Source organism: Alternaria triticimaculans, assembly GCF_023758025.1.
Source record: "Alternaria triticimaculans strain BMP 0046 chromosome Unknown scaffold_15, whole genome shotgun sequence".
NCBI lineage: Eukaryota > Fungi > Ascomycota > Dothideomycetes > Pleosporales > Pleosporaceae > Alternaria > Alternaria triticimaculans.
The window spans coordinates 281,445-300,006 of record NW_026055972.1 but is presented as its reverse complement, the minus strand read 5'-3'; the positions used below and the strand labels follow the sequence as shown (position 1 = coordinate 300,006).

At 54.5% G+C, this 18,562-nt stretch overlaps 6 protein-coding genes across 6 annotated transcripts; 4 read left to right on the top strand and 2 right to left on the bottom strand.

Moving 5' to 3' along the window:
• Positions 1-1,208: 1,208 nt before the first annotated feature.
• Positions 1,209-3,440, top strand: J4E78_008507 (uncharacterized protein; the record flags this gene model as incomplete). Its single annotated transcript, XM_049369108.1, has 5 exons — positions 1,209-2,012; positions 2,060-2,141; positions 2,194-3,004; positions 3,051-3,147; positions 3,201-3,440. The coding sequence occupies 5 exons, from the start codon at positions 1,209-1,211 to the stop codon at positions 3,438-3,440; spliced, it is 2,034 nt and encodes a 677-aa protein (XP_049219175.1).
• Positions 3,441-4,548: 1,108 nt separating this feature from the next.
• On the top strand, positions 4,549-6,060 carry J4E78_008506 (uncharacterized protein; the record flags this gene model as incomplete). Its single annotated transcript, XM_049369107.1, has 3 exons — positions 4,549-4,611; positions 4,810-5,157; positions 5,257-6,060. The coding sequence occupies 3 exons, from the start codon at positions 4,549-4,551 to the stop codon at positions 6,058-6,060; spliced, it is 1,215 nt and encodes a 404-aa protein (XP_049219174.1).
• A 365-nt stretch (positions 6,061-6,425) lies between these two features.
• J4E78_008505 (uncharacterized protein) lies at positions 6,426-9,425 on the bottom strand (the record flags this gene model as incomplete). The annotated part of the gene is made up of 5 exons (XM_049369106.1): positions 6,426-7,220; positions 7,297-7,440; positions 7,488-8,010; positions 8,056-8,995; positions 9,311-9,425. The coding sequence occupies 5 exons, from the start codon at positions 9,423-9,425 to the stop codon at positions 6,426-6,428; spliced, it is 2,517 nt and encodes an 838-aa protein (XP_049219173.1).
• An 891-nt stretch (positions 9,426-10,316) lies between these two features.
• On the bottom strand, positions 10,317-12,218 carry J4E78_008504 (uncharacterized protein; the record flags this gene model as incomplete). The annotated part of the gene is made up of 3 exons (XM_049369105.1): positions 10,317-11,567; positions 11,617-11,783; positions 11,984-12,218. The coding sequence occupies 3 exons, from the start codon at positions 12,216-12,218 to the stop codon at positions 10,317-10,319; spliced, it is 1,653 nt and encodes a 550-aa protein (XP_049219172.1).
• Positions 12,219-13,308: 1,090 nt separating this feature from the next.
• Positions 13,309-15,404, top strand: J4E78_008503 (uncharacterized protein; the record flags this gene model as incomplete). The annotated part of the gene is made up of 2 exons (XM_049369104.1): positions 13,309-14,916; positions 14,964-15,404. The coding sequence occupies 2 exons, from the start codon at positions 13,309-13,311 to the stop codon at positions 15,402-15,404; spliced, it is 2,049 nt and encodes a 682-aa protein (XP_049219171.1).
• Positions 15,405-16,006: 602 nt separating this feature from the next.
• Positions 16,007-18,280, top strand: J4E78_008502 (uncharacterized protein; the record flags this gene model as incomplete). The annotated part of the gene is made up of 5 exons (XM_049369103.1): positions 16,007-16,039; positions 16,089-16,173; positions 16,224-16,450; positions 16,502-18,074; positions 18,126-18,280. 5 exons carry the CDS (start codon positions 16,007-16,009, stop codon positions 18,278-18,280), a joined length of 2,073 nt encoding a protein of 690 aa, XP_049219170.1.
• Between the last annotated feature and the right edge of the window lie 282 nt (positions 18,281-18,562).

Sequence of the window (18,562 nt, the reverse complement as noted above, 5' to 3'; positions counted from 1 at the left end):
GGGGTTGTTGCCATGCCATCATGTCCCCCGGGGCGCTCGTCACGTACGCTGGTAGAGGCTCGACGACTACTACCACAGTAACCAGATGACATTTGTAGGTGCGTGCCCCGGGCAGCATCGCAGATCATTGTCTTGGTCTTTCTCGTGACCACGGGCGTGTTGCTTCACTTTGCAGAGCGGTCACACAAGAGCTTTGTTTGATGGGGAATGGGTGCTAGAGCCGCACACGGTGTAGGGATTAGTGTTACGGAGGTCCTTTGATTGTTGGGTGCAAGTCTTGTGCAGCGGTTTCAGTCAGATGTCTGCGACGGAGGGTGGTGGTCTGGGCGCGGTTCAGCACCTGGGCAGTATCGAGGGCGGGATGGAAGGAGCGACGCATCCGATGGGTGTAGAATATGAATGCAATGAAGTTGATAAATAGTTGATGATTAATGTTTGATATTGGTCAATGTTTGAGTTCAGGGAATCCAGACAGGTCGAGTGGAGACGGCGTGCCACCCTCTTTTGCAAGCGACCGAAGACATATTAATGGGCTTCGGGCGGCTTTTCTCTTTCACCAGGCGGGCTGTCGCCAAACGCGCTGCAGGCACATGATCTGGGTGCGAACGTCTAGCAACAGCAGAAGACAAGCGCTGCGGGATTATTGCCATCAAATAGAGTGCCATAGAGCAGTGTCGAGTCTTGGGCCGCAGAATTGGGACAAGGCAGAGTTCGGCGCGAGACGCGAAAGAGAGACGTCGCTGGCGTGCCGCGAGAAGATTGAACGAATGACGCTCCATGTGGACCGCACAGGCCGGTTCTCACCACAGACTCCGCAACAAGTGTGATCTCAACCTCGCCTGCTTCCACCCGGCGACATCAACGCTTCACCACCTCTCTGGCATGTCCGACGCCCGCCATTCTTCCCAGCGTGCACCCCCATCGCCCTCAGTCGCCTCGTAGCCCGCCCCGGCACTGCCTCACGCCGCGGCTCCAGCACCTCCGCAGCACCATCCACCTGCCCAGGCCTGCGATAACGCCTCTGCTGGCTGCGACAAAGCGTCCCAGCACGCAAAAGCGCCGACTGAGCATCCCGACGACGACGCTCCCCCAATTCGGCGCCCCCGTCGCGCCGTTTGGCCGCCTCACCGACGTGCTTGGTCCGCTTGCCTGTGCAGACGAGTAGCGTCACGACGTCGGCTCTCGCACCCCCAGCGACGCACCCAGCCATGTCGACGCCCTCGACCGCCACGGCCACACTCCCGCCCCATCACCAGTTTTATTCTCACCACCAGACGTACCAGCCCAGCATCGCCAATGCCCAGATCGCCAACGGCGGCGCTCGGATAGGCAACTCGCTCTACAACGGCTACGCTAGCGCTTCCTCCAGTTCAGACCTTCGCCGAAACGCGACTGCCCACACACGACACCCGCCCCAGCTGCCGCCCATCTCCCAGGCCCCGCCCATCGACATGAGCGCGAACGACCCGGGCTCCGCCCACCGGCGGCGGCACCCCGACTGGGCCGACTTCTACAGGAACGGCATCCCGAAGGAGGTCATTGTTATTGACGACGACGACGACGATGAACCCCAGCTGCCTCCGCCTCGCAACCACGCGCCCTCGTCACGCACCGCGACAAACCCGACTGCGCGCCACACAGACAAGAAGCGCAAGACGACCGCATCCACGGCATACGACCCCGTCTACAACCAGCACACGTCCTACTCCACCACCCAAACACCCTACTACGACTCTCCCAACCACTCACTGTCCACCGACCGCACTACCTCTGCGCTCAACACCACGGCGCCGACGTCATTAGGCTCGCAGGTCAGCAATGGCCACCACATCTCGCCTCTCGACAACAGCGCAGCGGGCCAGAAGCGCAAGCGCACACGCGCTGTGGTGCAGGATGAAGCAAAGCAGGCCAAAAGACGGGAACTGGACAATGACGACCCCTTCAGCCTGTACCAGCCGCCGCCCAACCCGGTAATCAAGGCGAAGGACGTCTACGTGCAGGTTGTCCCAGATGTAAGACCCACGCATCCTCTCCCAGGACACGAACTAACGTGCCCCAGAAGTCCTATACGAAAGACCAAAAGGTAGACGACGACGACGGCCACTACATTGTAGTACCAGAGGCCGACCTCACAGAGAGATGTAGGTCTCTACAATCAATACCCCGAAGAATGATACTGACAAAGGACATCAGACCAGATCACAAAACTGCTCGGCCAGGGCACCTTTGGCAAAGTCGTCCAAGCCTACGATAGACGGAAAGGCACCAATTGTGCCATCAAGGTCATTCGATCAGTGCCCAAATACCGAGATGCCAGCCGTATCGAACTACGGGTACTGTCAACATTGGCATCCAACGACAAGCACAACATCAACCGGTGCATTCATCTACGAGATTGCTTCGACTTCCGAAACCACATCTGCATCGTCACAGATCTCTACGGACAAAGTGTGTTTGACTTCCTCAAGTCGAACGGCTTTGTCCCATTCCCCAGCTCTCACATCCAGAAGTTCGCGAAACAGCTCTTCACCAGCGTTGCTTTCCTCCACGACCTCAACCTCATCCACACCGATCTGAAACCGGAGAACATCCTGCTTGTCAACAACAATTACCAGACTTTTACGTACAATAGGACTGTACCGTCATCGTCAACAACAGTGAACCGGACAGCGCGGCATCGCAAGGTCCTCCTTGATCCTGAGATCCGCCTCATCGACTTTGGATCAGCGACATTCAACGACGAATACCACTCCTCGGTAGTCTCGACTCGCCACTACAGAGCACCTGAGATTATCCTCAACCTCGGTTGGAGTTTCCCTTGCGATATCTGGAGTATAGGATGTATCCTGGTCGAATTCTTCACTGGCGATGCCCTCTTCCAAACGCATGACAACCTCGAGCACCTGGCGATGATGGAGGCTGTCTGCAGTGGCAAGATTGATCGAGATATTGTGCGAGCGGTCTACAAGCAAGACCGCGGCTCATCACGCAACTCGTCGAGCTCGTAAGTAGACACGATGCCATTCTCACGACGTTGCTAACAATTCTAGTGCTGCGCGATACTTCAAGAACTACAAGCTTGATTACCCCAACGCAGACACGAACAAGGCCTCGAAGAAATACGTCAAGGCGATGAAGAAGCTTCCCGTACGTCACCACACGTTACACTGTTCGTTTGATAGTCGGCTAACCTTTCCCAGGAAACAATACCAGCCCACACCGATTTCAACCGTCAATTCCTCGACCTCCTGCGGCGGATATTCGTCTACGACCCCAAGAAACGGATAACAGCCAAGGAAGCACTGCAACACCCTTGGTTCAAAGAGTCCCTCATGGACGACGGAACCGAAGCGCACAAGATCCGTCTAGAGCGGGAGAAGAAGGCCCGCCGCCAGGAAGAAGAGCGGAGGTTCCGTGATCAACAGTCGCGAGCGTATTGAGCGAATCTGCCAACTTGACAGACACACACACATACATTGTCCCGTCTGGATGGATTCGACGGACATGTGTCTTTGTATAGATTAACAGATTACCCAGCTCCGCCGCGCTTTTTATAGGATTCACGGGCACGATCAGCAAGCAAGCAGTACGATAATTGGGTTGATGGGCGGGTGGGTGGTATTGTTCCCTTTTTCTTTTTGACTGGCTTCACATCTACTGCATTTACGACAGCGACATGAACGCATGGAGAAACACCGAGAGAGAGAGAGAGAAAGGGTTCAGAACTAGTCTCTTTGTTACTCTTTGTCTGGTCTTGATGGGCGTTTTTATTGTGTTATATTTGGATTACACCAAACTATCCTCCTCTTGTGTGTGTTTTTTGGCTTTCTTTCTAAATGTGCTTTCGAGCCGATCATGGGAGAAAAGTATTATCTGTCTTTTTTGGCTTGACTTGTTCTTGCCCTTGCGAGTGCTGCGTGCGGCATGAGTGCGAGAGAGGAAGAGGAGAAGAAGAGTGGTATATCCTAGCCCCAGGTGGATGTTGTTGAAGGTCGTGGTGGATATGATCTACCTTTACCAGAGCGAGAGACAGAGAAAGAGACAAAGCGACTAGCTTTCCAGTATAGACGATGTGGAGTCGTGCTGTACGTTTGTATAATTTAGGATTTTTTTCAAGCCGCCGTGCTTGGTGTATGAAAGTAGTGGTGTGGCTAAATAGGCTGCACTTTATGGAAGGATCTCATCTTTGACTGCATGGCTGTTTTGGTGTGAGGACTTGTTCTGCTGGTGATGTCGTGACAGTGACTAGCGATGTCTACTCTCACAACACCAAGGCGAGGCTCTCAACACAAGCAAACAGCAATTCTACACAACTCCGCGGACGCACTCTCCCCTCACCACCCATCCACATGACCCTCACAGCGCGCATCCCAAACCAGCAAATTACGCGACCCCACTAGCGCGAGCCCTTCGACCCTTGTCTTCCGTCCAGTCAGATCCCGGAGCGGCGGGCCCGCAGTAAACACGTCCCCTCGGCGCGCGCGTGTCGCAAACAAGCGGATTAACGACATTTGCGACAACGGCTACAACAGCACGACAACAGACAAGATGGCGAGCGCAAAACAGCAGGAGAATATGCTGCTTACTGAGCACTTCACTTGGCCTCCTATTGTATGTATATTTGCTGGGTAATGGGTAGAGGGGGGTGGGTTGGTGGGAGGGGAAGTGTGTGTAGATGGAGTGTAGATGGAGTGTAGATGGACTGGAGAGGGCATTCGCAATGCTCGAAGACCACTCTCTGCACATTGATCCACTACCTCCGCTACCCCGGCTCTTATAGATCAATCCAACAACTAACATCGATCCTAGTCCCTAATCGACGACATAATAAACGCCATAAACGAAGTCCTCTACCGCTGCACCGACTCCTTCGAAACCGGTCTCTCCTCCGCCGACCCCTCCCTCCTCGGTTTCGCCGACCTCTACGCCTCGCAAAACCGCACACCAGCCAAAGACGAAGACGGAAACGATGTATACCCAGAAGCGCGATTGGAAATCGAGGAAGGGGTGCTGAAGCTAGAGACGCTCATGGAGAATGCCGTGGACAAGAACTTTGATAAATTGGAGATTTGGACACTGAGGAATGTTTTTGCGTTGGGCAGGGGGAAGGGCCAGGATGAGGGGCTCGCGGAGTGGGTGAGGTTGGGGCATTATGAGGTATGTTTGAAGAGACGGTGGGAGACGGTGATAGACAGAGGCAGTAGAAGGACAGGATGGATGAATTGACACGACGAACACAACACTAACACAAACTAGAACCTCGAACCGCCCTCCAAAAACTCAACCCTTACCCCAGAAGCCCTCTACACCCTCCGCCGCAAACTCATCGAAACCCAAAAGTTGAACGCCGCTCTCCTGGCTGAGAAAACCCGCAACGAGACGCAAATAGCACGGTTACGCGCCCTTCTCACACCGTCTACGTTGCCGAAACGCGAATCCCTTACCTCGACGGCCGGAGACAATGAGCAGGAGGGGCAAGCAGCGCCGTTCGCCTTCCTAACTCACGCGCCTGCTGCGAAGGAAATAGGCATACAATCCCTGCCTCACACTCACACAAACGGAGAGAAGAACTCAGAGAAGAACGGCGACACAAAACCCACACACACACCCCTAACAACACATACCACCTTCACAACAACCCAACTCCCCTACCTCCGCCAACTCCTCGCAAGCCTAAAACCGCATCTAGCAAACACCGCTTTACCCAGCAACACTTCTTCTCCTCCTTCTTACTCCACCTCCAGCTCCAGCGCCCAACAACAGCCGCCAAAAGATAAGGAGGAGTTGACACGCGAACGCAAGATTTACGTTGAAAGTCAGAGTAAACGCGTGCTGGAGAGACGGGGCGTGGATACGAGGGATGGGGTTGAAGGGGTTTGGGAGGGGGGGAGTAGGGTGGGGAGTGAGGAGGTTAGGGGGTTGGAGGGGTTGGTTGAGAGTATGGATAGGGGAGGGCGTGATAACAGGAGAGGGCAGAGGGAAGAGCAGCAGGAAGAGGAGGAGGGGCTGGAGGGGATACAAGAAGGGGATGAGGATGAGGACGCTATGGACACGAGCTGAGATGACTTGGGTGTGTGAATCTGATTTTGGTGGGTCGGAATAGGTTGGATTTGGTGTTTTGGCGTTTGGGCAATATACCAGTGTGAGCAACTGTGTTGGAGTCATGAATCATGCTTCATGTAAATCTCACGATTTTCTCGACGATTTTTCCGACTGGGGGTCTTTTTTTGTCATTTTCATTTGCCATCATACATGGACATTCGTGCTTTAGGGAATATATGCAGTAGGGAGCCTTTGAGCTACACACACTTGCATCCCCTTTGCAAAGCTCCCAAGACTCTCTGGTCTCGAGACGCGTTGCTCACTATACAGAAGATATCCTTCGTCCCGAGCCGCAATCAACTTGGCCCTCTCATCCCGCCACCTCAGTACTCCACAACCTTAGCCCTACTCCTCAACTCCTCGGGCACCTCCTCCGCGCTCACAATACCCATGCGCATCGCATCGCCCCAAACAAACATGGCGCGATCATTAGCATACGCGAGGTAATCAAATTCCTCTTCATCCTGTGGTTTGAAAAGGTCAGCATCCTGTTCCGCTTGCGTCATGTTTCCTTGCGTGGCCCCTTCCTCCGTCGCTGTCTTTTCACTCACGATCCCTGCCCCCGTCTTCTCTTCTGAACCTCCTTCGGCCCCCGCCTCGGCGCGTATCTCTGCTGTAGCGCTGTCGAGCTCGGCGGCTGAGCCGCTGAGGTTGTTGGTGGATGCATCCGCGTTTGCTTGTTTATCCAAAGCGTCGAAGTCGGGGAGACCGGGGACGTGAGCTTGCACTATGCCCCAAGCTACCCACATGGCTGAGTTGGCGAGGCGCCAGAGTTTGGTCTCGGCGAGGAGGCGACGGGTTTCTTCTTCGATTTGGCGTTCGGCGGTGGCTTCTTGCTCTTGGTACTGGGAGCCGGGTGGGGCGCGCGAGTCGAGCATGAAGGCGGAGATGTTGCTGGGTGCGGCGGTCGCTGCTAGGGCGGTTGTACTTCCTGAGGAGGGGAGAGGGCCTAGGTGGGGGGTAGCAGGGTTGGATGTGTAGCCTCCAGCTGCTTTGTAGGAGGGGTTGTGCATTAGGTATGCTCGGATGAAGCGGTGCTGCTCCTCGACGGTTGGGTAGTACTTGGTGTTGCACCTCCACGGTACATCGGCATCGTGGTAGTTGTATGTCCACTCGGTCTGTCTTTTGGTCAGTACAGGCCTCAAATGTGTGAGGAGTAGGGAAGGATCTAAGGGGTAACTGAAAATATCTTACGAAGTGGTTGGCAAACTCCAGACCAGGAAGGTTCGCGTTGGCGTACTCGAAGTCGATGACCACAAGCTGCTTGTGCTGGTTCGCCGGAAGCAGTAGTGGTGACTCGCCCTCTGGCACCATGCGCAGTATATTACCATACTGGGTCTACAGAGAGTCAGATTAGAAGACTTCTGCAAAGTAAAACGACCTACATCGTTATGGGCAAAGATCATGCGCTCGTTGATCTTGTCTGCGCCGCCATACTGTTCCTCCAACCACCTCCGATACTTCTCAACCATCTGCCTGAAAACTGGCCACTCCATACCACACACGTAACCTCGCTTCTTCCACTTGTCGCCAGGGCCTAGCGCAGGGTCTTGCTTGCTCTCGCGAACCTGATCGTCAAGCCAAGTGACGATCTGCTCGCAACGATCAACCCACTTATCCCAGTTTTGCCATACGAATGGACCAGCTTCTCGTTCTTCTTTGAGAAGATCAATACCCTCGTGTAGTTCTCGCATACGCTTTGCAATCTGCTTGGAAGTCTCTGCGTTGCGCAGTTCTTTCGCGGTCAACGGCTTTGCATGGAGGAACTCCTCGAAGCGGCCATTGGTGAAGGTACCAAGCAGACGCGGACCAATTCGCTTTCGAGCGAGGCGTGTGAGGATCTGTAGTTCAGACTCTCGATCGATCAGATGTTCCACCTGAGGACCGTAGATGCGTAGCAGAAGCTTACTAGAAAGTGTCAGGCTTGTTTCGCTTACGCTCAAGGTGACTTACGGAGGAGGGTTCTTTGGCTTAGGCTGACCATCTTCACCCTGCTCTTGAAGTTGCAGATTCTTGGGAGGCGAGACAACGTAAACAGCATTTGTCAATGCGCCACTCAGCCTCTGCACATCAATCTCATTACTCTGCTCCATCGACACCTTGCGCCATCCCTTGAGCTTCAGAGTATGAGCCAGACGGAGGATTTCAGCTCGAAACTTGGTCCACGCCTCTCTCTCCTTGCGTGCTTCTTTGTCAGATAGTTGTGGGGCCGACTCGGCATCTGACTCGTCCACGTTGTATGCCATAGTCTTCGAATTATCCAAGATGGCCTCGCAACTCGGGACCAGCTGGTCTACGGACTCGAAATAGTCGGTGTCGAGGGAAATGGCAGAGTGTCGCTTCAAGCCTGTGGAAGACCTGCGGAAGTGTTGCATCCTCTTTTTAGCGTCGGCTGGCTTCATAGCTAGAGTCTTCTCGAGGATGTGCGCCAGTTGATCGAGAGAGTCCTCACCGTGAGACGACGAAGAGCTGGTCCTAGTAAGCGCGATGGGCTCTTCAATCGTCTCATCAGGCACAGTTGATGTCTTGTCCTCGACAGCGCCCTCTTTGGCGGCTTTGCGTTTCGCTCTTCGTGCATGACGTCGGCTTCGCTCGTGCTTGAGCCATGTGCCTACCTGCTTCAACAGATTCTCGTGCGCATGCTGCCCATGAGGAGCATCGGTTGAGCTGTCCGAAAGCAGAGAAGACAAAGATGGGTTACCCTCAGCCGGTACTCCTCTGGGAGTCGATGACAGACGCTCGACGGAGGGCCGTCCAGATAGTTTCTTTCTACTAACACTTGCAGGGTAGTGTTTTGCAGGTCTGTCGAGATCCAAGTAATCCCTCTGGTCAAGTTCTTTGTTCTTCCCGATCATCAGTGGAGAGATGGCAGTGTCGTCGGGAAAGGAAACAACTGTGAGCGCATGGTTAGCAATTGTTCGTTAAGCACTTGGTAGGTAAGATGACAGTGTATCAGCTAAACATCGTGTTCATTGTTCTCGGACTTGCAGTCGCTCGTTTTGCTACATGCACATAGCTAAGCTATAGCCAGATAGCTGGTGTAGTATTTGAGATTCTACTCGGCGTTCGAGCAAGAGAGTTGTTGGTCACTGCGGAGTCACAACGGTCTACAGCTACCTCGCTGGTAGAATCACGATTCCAAAAAAGTGATATAGTTTCATCACCAGAGCTTACAAGCCAGATTTTAAGAAAACAAACAGGAACTGACCTTTGGTAGAACGCGGCGACGCGCCATCCACTGGAGTAGCGTTCTGCGAGAGGGCAGACGAGTCGCTTCGGTGGGGGACGCTGGGCCGCGACTGCTCATTGGAGGAATCCGCCATGGCGATTGCCTAGAATGTGCAGCCTGGTGTGCGGAAGTGAAGTAAGCAGGATCGACCGCGTGGTAATTTGTAGCTCCCCAGACGGGTCCGAAGGTGCTGTAGTGAGGCCTCGAAATAAACGTGCCCTACTCGGTGGGTAGGGACGGCGGGTTGTTTGGTGGGCGGTGTTATCGATACCTAGTGCGGCAGGAACGCCAGAAAGTACACGCGAGCTCAGGGTCCACGTGCCAAGCTGATTGGCGGTAAGGATCGCTGGTGGGAGAAGACGAGGTGAAGAGGAATGTGAAAAGTCTCGAGGCGTCTATAACCAGATCTTGATTGAAATAGACAATTCAAGGGTAGAGCATCATCATCGCTGGAACAGACGGCAGTGTGGTGTGTAGCTGGTCCCTACGCTATCTCCAGAGCTATTGGGCAGCTATCGGCCTCCGAGATTCCAGTTCGCACCCTTGGCAGTCTACGTCAGGTTTTGGTACGCCAGAAACTTGGACACGACGGTGCTGTGGCGAATCGTAGAGGTTGACGGATGATCGCCTTCCCTTGCGAATTGTTTTCAGGTGCTCAACAGTGCTTAGAGGTTGTCGTAGAATGGACTCGTCCTTGAACCGATCAGACCTCTCGGATCGCGGTACTTCAGCGTAGCCAGGATACGAAAGATCTGATCGGTTCAAAGAAGAGGCCATCCTCCGACAACCTCCAAACACCTGGACAACGTTAAAAGTGTATATACAAACTGCTTTTCATTGCAGTTCTCTGCCATGTCCCAAACAATGCAACTACTAAACCCATTCCCAGTACCAGAACGCCTCGCTTTGAAACCCAATTACATATCGCAACACGGGAGGGTGCGCTGCGTCTTTCCAAGCACTAAAACTTCAACGCACACGTGACTCATTTGGCCCATTCCACTGTCTCCAGTGCAAGCATGACCAGAAGAAGAGTCGACGGCAGGATCCAGACAACGTAGCTCTGGAACAGAATCCTCGACATGGCACCCATGTACACGTTGTTGATCTGGCAGATCTGTGCCAGCTGCAGCGCACTCGGCGCACCGCTGAGTAGGAAGCAAACAATGATGAAGATCGGGTCGTCGAGAATACTGACAGGCACGTACTTGGCGGTTAAAGCAAGCATAGGTGCCATGAGAAGTGTCGGAATAAGCATGCGGCTAACGAGGGAAGCAATGACAAGCTTCTTCTCAACACTTGGGTCTTCCATCGAGTGCTGGTCCTCCTTGGGCAGAGTGTTACGGGCAAGGTTGGCACCCAAGACGACCAAGATGAGGGGGACAGCGACTTGTCCGCTCTGGTTGACAGCGCGCGTCACAGAGTTGCTGACGAATGTTCCTGGGTCGAAGAAGAGATGTTGTAGCGGAGGGATAGAAGCGACAAGGATGGCGATCAGCATAGCCCAGAGAGGAGGGTTCATAAAGTCCCAGACCCCCTTGAAGAACCTTGACAAGACATGGCCAATCTTGGCAAGAGGTCCCTGGAGCCATTTGGGAAGAGCGTTGAAGACTCTGTTTCCAGCGCGAGTCGTAGAGACGGAGACGGTGCTGGCAGAGCGCTTCAATGCCATGCCAGCTCGCTTTGGCATTCCCTTGATGCCCTTGGGAGCATTCTGCTTCTTCTTGTGCGCCTCGAGAACACCGTTGAGATGACCGTTGGCATAGCCGTTGCTGCTTCCGCTCATGTCGCCTTGACCCGGAACGGTTGCGTTGCCGTTGGTGGGCGTGATGAAGTCGGTCTCTGCCTGAGCGTCGCGGTTGAACAGGGAGTCAGAATCGGACTCGTCGGAGTCAGCGGAGGTAGCATAGCTAGTGACGTTGCCAGATTCGTAGTCAGAGTGCGAGTCATCGAGAAGACGTTGCGCCTCGTCATCGCTGTACTCTCCATTCTCGATAGCGCTGTTCTTGCCGCCATCTTCGTCTTTGTAGGAGCTGGCAGGCGCTAGAAGCACGTTGAAGCCCCATGTCCATCGCACGAGCTGGCCAAGTTGTTGGAAGATGAGCAGGTAGAGGATACCGCGCGCGCCGACATCGTTGTCGTTGTCGCCTGGAACCTTGTCCCAGTGCAGACCGGACAGTGTTTTGGAGAGGGAGATGACGAGGGAAATTGGGAGCGAGTTTGAGTTTCCGAAGACCTGAGAACGTCAGTTTGTGTTGTTTGCCTGATTGAGGAACATGACATACTGCCATGGCGACCACAAAGTTGGAGGCTCGTTTGTTGAACCTGCATACTTTCGAAACGATGAGCGCGGCAAGGTAGGATATAAGTGTCTGTACGACGAAGATTACGGGGATGACGGCCAGATCAGCCAGCTTTTCGGCCGTCAGTTGCGATGCGAGCTTGGTAAAGACTGGATGTGGTTAGCTGAGGTTTGGAGGTTATGAAGAAGCTCGTTCTCGCGTTGCACCCGCGAACAGACCCATGTAGTTCAAAGGTACTCCGCAGTCTCTCCATTGCTAATGTAGAGCTCGAGAAGTACCCCATGAATATAGTCTATGCAGGTGTGACTGGTACAGACGAGCGTCATCATTATCGGAGGTAGTCACTTACTAAGGCAGGGTGTAAACAGCTGCGTGTTGAGGTTGGCGAGGAACTTCTGGCTCTCCGCGTCGAATTGGCCCATTCGCGCGACAATGTAGCCAGGCGCGCTGACGCAGACAACCTCCATGACAGCCTCGAAGACGAGCAGGGTGAGGTTGGCGAAGTCGGGATGCGCACTGTGCTTGTTGCTCTTGAAGACATTGAACATGCCATTGTCGCCGTACTCGTACGACTGGGAGGCCATGGCGACGAAATCCGAGGAGTAAGTGGGAGGGCTGCGCAGGCGCAAGGCCTGGGGAGCCGAGAAGAAAGGCATGCCGATGCCAGAGGTGTTGTTGGGAAGGCGCGAAGGCGCGATGGGGACGGAAACACACGACTTATCTTGAAGCGCACCGCGTCTTGGCTGCGGACGCGCTATGGGCGGAGATCGACGTCACAGCCCGCTCCAGGTCTAGCGGAAAGGCAAGTTGAGCCGCGAGCCCTGCAGCAACTGTACGAGGAAGTCTGAATGGGTTAAGGAAGTCGTTAGGAAGAGCGATCGCCCAGCTACACGTCGCAAATGATTCACACGCGGCCGTGGTGGGCTAGAGCTTATCGTCACCCAGCGCCTAGATGGGACTCAGGGCCTCTCAGCATCTCCCGCGTCCCTGCGCCTCAGGTCGGCGGGCTGGGCGGCATGCAGCTACATCGAAAACTGGCAGGACATCGGCCACACCGAATGCTGTCTTGACTGATGGGCAATGCATCAACTCACGCAGCATTCGCTAGGTTCCCCATGGCTTGGTCATTACCGCATACTGCTTCTGCGCGCGCAATCCTGCTGGCGAGACTCGGTTCGGGGCTGCTTAACCGCATGTAGATGCAGTCCCTGCTTGCGCATTCCCATGTCTGAGGCCAGGTGAAAGCAGGCTTACAGGCGGCCGGCGCACGCAAAGCAGGAACTGTCCCTAAGCCACCGCACTAGAAATATCGCGGGAGCCCCTTTTGCCAGCTGCATCTCCGCTGTACGCCATGGTGGTTACCGTGTGGCCAGACCCATCATTGTGAAATCATTCCAGATTGCAGCAGCACCAGTAGTTGCGCGCTACTCTGTCGTCTCTGCAGCATCACGTCACAGCTCCAGCTTGCACGCTACCAGACAACCCACAACCACGACACCTCCACCAGACTACCAGATCCGCTGAGATCGCCGCCGTCACTCCCTCCGCGGTGTAATCGCAGCCTCTGAACTCACCTCACACCTGCGCCTTTTATTCCTATCTCCCTACCCTCTTCCGCTTCCTCGCCCTAGTACCCCGCCAATATCAGGCCGCGACTTTTATCTGTCTTTCGCCATGGCCTCCAATCCCTCCACCCCCGACACGGAAGTCGACGCCGATACCGTCTTCGATAGTCCTTCGCCCTCACCTGCACCCTCGAGTCCTACCGCCGATGCCACCCCGCCTGACGAACCCGCTGCGGAGCGCCCTCCTCCCCGAACTGCATCCACGACATCAGCCGCGACACCTAACATGACATCCTCCTCAACACCACTCGGAAACATCAACGCTGCCAGGAATCCCCGTCCTTCGAATCCTCCTACCATCTCCAGCCGAGGCAGCGGTCTCAATGTCTCCCAAGACATCCTTGCCAGGATACAGGCAGTGCATCTCGGCAGAAAGGGCGCTCCGCCGACTGGTCTGCCTGGTAGAGGGCCTGCGCCTCAGAGTCCTGGCCCATCTCCCGACAGCCGTAACCCCATGTCGCCGGGTCCTCACCCAGGAGGTGTACCCAGCAACTTCCGAATGCCTGTGAGACCGCCTGCGACTAACTTCCAATCGGCACCAGCAGTTCCTGGTCGTGGACCACCTGCCAAGCAGTCTATAGCAGAGAAGCGCGGCATGAGGTTCCCAGGCGGACTCCCAGGTGGATTGCCAGGCTCGTCCCCAACTGCAGGCGGTGCTCCTCCCGCCGGCAAGAAGAAGCCCGGGTTGACCCTCTCGCAGATGAACGGAGGACCCGAACCTGATGCAGGCGCAGAACCGAAGAAACAAGAAACTCACTTTGACAAATTCTCTCAGTTCGTCGATACCAAAACCGGCAGTCTCAAGTTTGCCGGCAAGGCCATACTTAACTCTGACGGTGTCCAATTCGCAAGCGGTACCTCCTTCAACATCTCCCTGGACGAAGTTGATACACTAGACGAGCTTGGCAAGGGAAACTACGGCACAGTATACAAGGTTAGACATAGCAGACCGCGAATGCGGAAGCCAGGGCAGGGTCTGGCGGGTAACAAGGCTGCGCCAGGCTCGCCGTCGCGAAAGGAATTTGGCGAAGAAGCGAGCCCTACCAGTGCGAAGCCAGCTGCGGGGACCGGCATAGTCATGGCAATGAAGGAAGTGAGGCTCGAGTTGGACGACTCAAAGTTCGCTGCTATCATCATGGAACTCGACGTCCTGCATCGCTGCGTATCTCCCTTCATCGTCGACTTTTACGGTGCTTTCTTCCAGGAAGGTGCTGTGTACATCTGTATGGAATTCATGGACGGAGGCTCCATAGACAAACTTTACGCCGACGGTGTGCCCGAGGGCGTCTTGCGCAAGATCACCATGGCCACGACTATGGGTCTGAAGTCACTCAAGGATGATCACAACATCATTCACCGAGACGTGAAGCCTACCAACATTCTCATGAACACCAAGGGTGCGATCAAGATCTGTGATTTTGGTGTCAGTGGAAATCTCGTCGCCAGTATTGCCAAGACCAACATCGGGTGCCAAAGTTACATGGCACCTGAGAGGATATCTTCAGGTGGCATCGCACAAGCAGGCGCCAACCCCGGAGGCGGCACATACAGCGTACAAAGTGACATTTGGAGTTTGGGACTGACAATCATCGAGTGCGCTCTGGGGCGGTACCCATACCCACCAGAGACGTACAACAACATCTTCAGTCAGCTCAGCGTAAGTTTTCACATTGTGTTCCCACGTCAACTACTAACTCTCTCTAGGCTATTGTCGATGGTGAGCCTCCGGATCTGCCCGAGAGCGGATACTCTGACGCGGCGCGCAACTTTGTACGCGGCTGCTTGAACAAGATTCCCAACCTTCGGCCAACATATGCCATGCTGCTTCAACACGCATGGCTTGCACCTCTCGCGAAGCCCGACACAATTACAGAAGAAGACGAAGAGGAGGTTGAAGCCGCAGCCGAGGCCGAGGGTGGCGAAGCAGCAGGCGACCAGGGACCTGCGGAGGCGATCGAGCCTGTAGAAGACCAAGAAGTCGCCGACTGGGTCAAGGCTGCCATTGAGAAGAGGAGGAGCGGCAAGATGAAGGGCGTCGAGAAGCCCGCACTGCATGCCGCACCTCTTGATGCAGCGACACAGAGCCCGTCACCTAACGGTACAAATGGGCTAGAAGAGGCGGGCTCAGTAGAAGCCGCGGCATAAACCTCTCGAATGGACGAAAATATTTGGCTCATTCACAAGAACATTAGGCCGCGCCCGGAGCAGCCTTATGGGTTTACGGCGTTGCATAGGCGTATTGCATGGGACGATTGTCGTGGAGCATTGAAATCGGGCCATTGAGCGTAGAGGACACATGTACCTAGCATAGCATACACCTTGTCCAACTGGACGAATAACACACTTCAAGTCGCCGACCTGCAGTCAGTGGATTTAGTGATGAATCATCTACGGCTTTGTTATCTGCTTACAGAACCACGTCTTCACAGTGGAGGAGATGATGTGGGCGCTGCATGGTTGGGAGTGACGTAAGCGGAGAGCGCTTTGACACGTGATCGGAACCCCTGCTTAGCCAAGATTGCTCGCGGCGGCCATCTGTCGTGGTGCGGGAAAGAACACAGTGGTCGGAACAACTTCAATAAGTAGCCACGACTTTCTTTCGTACGCCGCCCCCACCTTCTTTGTAATGCCACCGGCCTAGCATCACTTTTTCTTCCCTCTGCTGGAATCGTTGTCGACAAACCCCGCAATCACCTTCAGTCGCTCTCTCGCGTACTCAGACACGTCCGTAGGGACAGACATTCGCCATGTCCGGGACAGATTACAACTACGATGAACAGGTACACTTTGCATGCGCCACGAATATAAACAAATGCTAACATCCTGCAGGGCCAGTTCTTCCCCTACTTCATCCTTACCGTTACCACTCTCGTCACCGTTCCGACTACAATTTCATTCTTCAGATCAAGCAAAGGTGCGCGCTCTTCGCCACTTCCACGCAACGCCATACTAATATACTACCAGAGCTCGAGAACACTGGATCGCGGATAGAATCCGACTTCACACCCGAACATGCCGATCTCATCCAAGGACAGCGCAAGAAGCAGAAGCGACTCGAGAGGAGGATAAAGCGGGGTCTTCTTATGGTGGGCGGATGGGCGATGAATGCAGCCATGATATACCTCATCAGCACTACTACACGAAGCACGCCTGATATCTGGGATCCTTATGAGGTGCTGGGTATCTCTACGGTACGACTGCTGCTGTCGCGAGCTTTGGACACATGCTAACTTGCACATCAGAGCGCCGACGAGAGGGCGATCAAGAAGCACTACCGAAAACTGTCCCTCACTCAGCACCCTGATAAGGCACGCCCAGACCCCGAGAAGAACGTTACCATACAATCCATCAACGACCATTGGGTAGACGTCGTGAAGGCGTTCAAAGCTCTTACCGACGAAGACATCCGCCGGAACTTCCTTGAATTCGGTCACCCCGATGGCAAGCAAAGTTTCAGCATCGGCATTGCGCTACCTCAATGGCTCGTGACGGAAGGAGCTGGCAAATACGTTCTGCTCATCTACGCGCTCGCCCTCGGTGTCATTCTCCCATACACGGTCGGAAAGTGGTGGTACGGAACACAGAAGCTGACCAAGGATAAAGTCCTGGTAGCCAGCGCTGGCAAGGTCTTCCGCGATTACGACAACGACCAAGGCGAGGTGGGTGTCATACACGCGCTCAGCAGCGGAGAGGAGTTCAACGAAGTTCTCACTGGACACAAAGCGGAGAATGGTCTTTCGAAGCTCGAGCAGAAGGTCCTGTCTGAGAACTCTGGATCTCTCATTGCGCAAACACTCACCAAGAAGGACCGACAGAAGCTAGACGATCTGGAGGACAGCCGGCGACGCAAGGTTCTGACTTTGTTGTGGGCATACCTTGGCCGCGTTGAACTGGACGACGAGACTCTGAACGACGAGAAGTTCGAGGTCGCGCCAATCGCACTCCGACTCAACGAAGCTTACACCGCCATCGCTCTCGCATACGGCAACACCAAGGCGATACTATCGGCTTACAGGACCTCCCAGAATCTCATCCAAGCTCTACGACCAGGCGCATCACCGCTTGAGCAGCTGCCACATTTCACACCCGATGTTGCCAGCGCGGCTGAGGCTGCTCGAGCAAAGTCACACTTGACCATCCAAGAGTTTATGCAAATACCCGAAGCTGAACGTAAGGCTCGTGTTGTCAAGTCTGGTCTCCTATCCCAAGAACAATACGGCACAGCCATGACTGTAGCCTCGCGCATCCCAATGTTTCATCTCGAAAAGGCATTCTTCAAGGTTGTCGGTGAGCGCTTTGTCACACCTAGCAGCTTGGTCCAGTTCGTACTCAAGGGTCGTTTCATCCCGACCGCTGCCACCAACGTCCCCGAGGTCAACCCGAAGGACCTACTAGACATCGATCCCGCGGAAGGCGATGTCGCAGCCATTACCGGACGTAAGAACGACCGGTCTGGAGAGAAGCCCATCCAACCACCTCTAGCATTCGCTCCATACTACGCTCGCGACCACGCGCCAAGATGGCATGTATTCCTTGCAGACAGCAAGCAAGGGCGTATTGCAGTACCACCATTCACTTTCTCGACTTTCGACAAGCCCATCCTTGACGAGAGCGGTAACCCCACCTACAACGTACAGACTCTCAAGATGCAGTTTGGCGCGCCACCACAGCCGGGCAGCTATACCTTCGTCATGCACATGATCTGTGATAGTTACATCGGCATGGACACCAAGATGGAGGTTACTCTCGTTGTCGAGGACGCCAGTAAAGCAGAAGAGGTAGAAGAGGAGGACGAAATCAGCGAGCCAGAAGAGGGTAAGATTGATCTTTTATTAGGCACGTGTATCAAAGCTAACACAACTACAGATTCATTGGCAGGCCAAATGCACCAAATGAAGACCGGAGCCCCACCAAAGAAGCGGAAACAGATCACCAATGACGACAGCAGCGGCAGTGACACCGAAGGCGACGTCGAATCCGAGAGTGAAACCGACACTGACACCGATTCGGATGATGAGTAGATCCCTCCATCCGGTCTACCAGTAAAATGGTTCTCAATCTCTTTTTGGGGCTATGAATTTTGTGTTACAAGAGACTAGTTGCCTCGCACTATCGAGTTGGCCTCAGTTCCTCACTCTCCCTACAGGCTCCCTTCGGAGCTCAGGGGTATTCCTCAGGATTCTCTTTATGTCGTAACACGTGGCGCGGCAAGAAGGCATTAGTAGGCGTTCCGGAGAGGGGTTTATATACAATGGCGCGCGTTTTGAAAGTTGGAATGAGGGATTCGCTTTCTCTCGAATTTC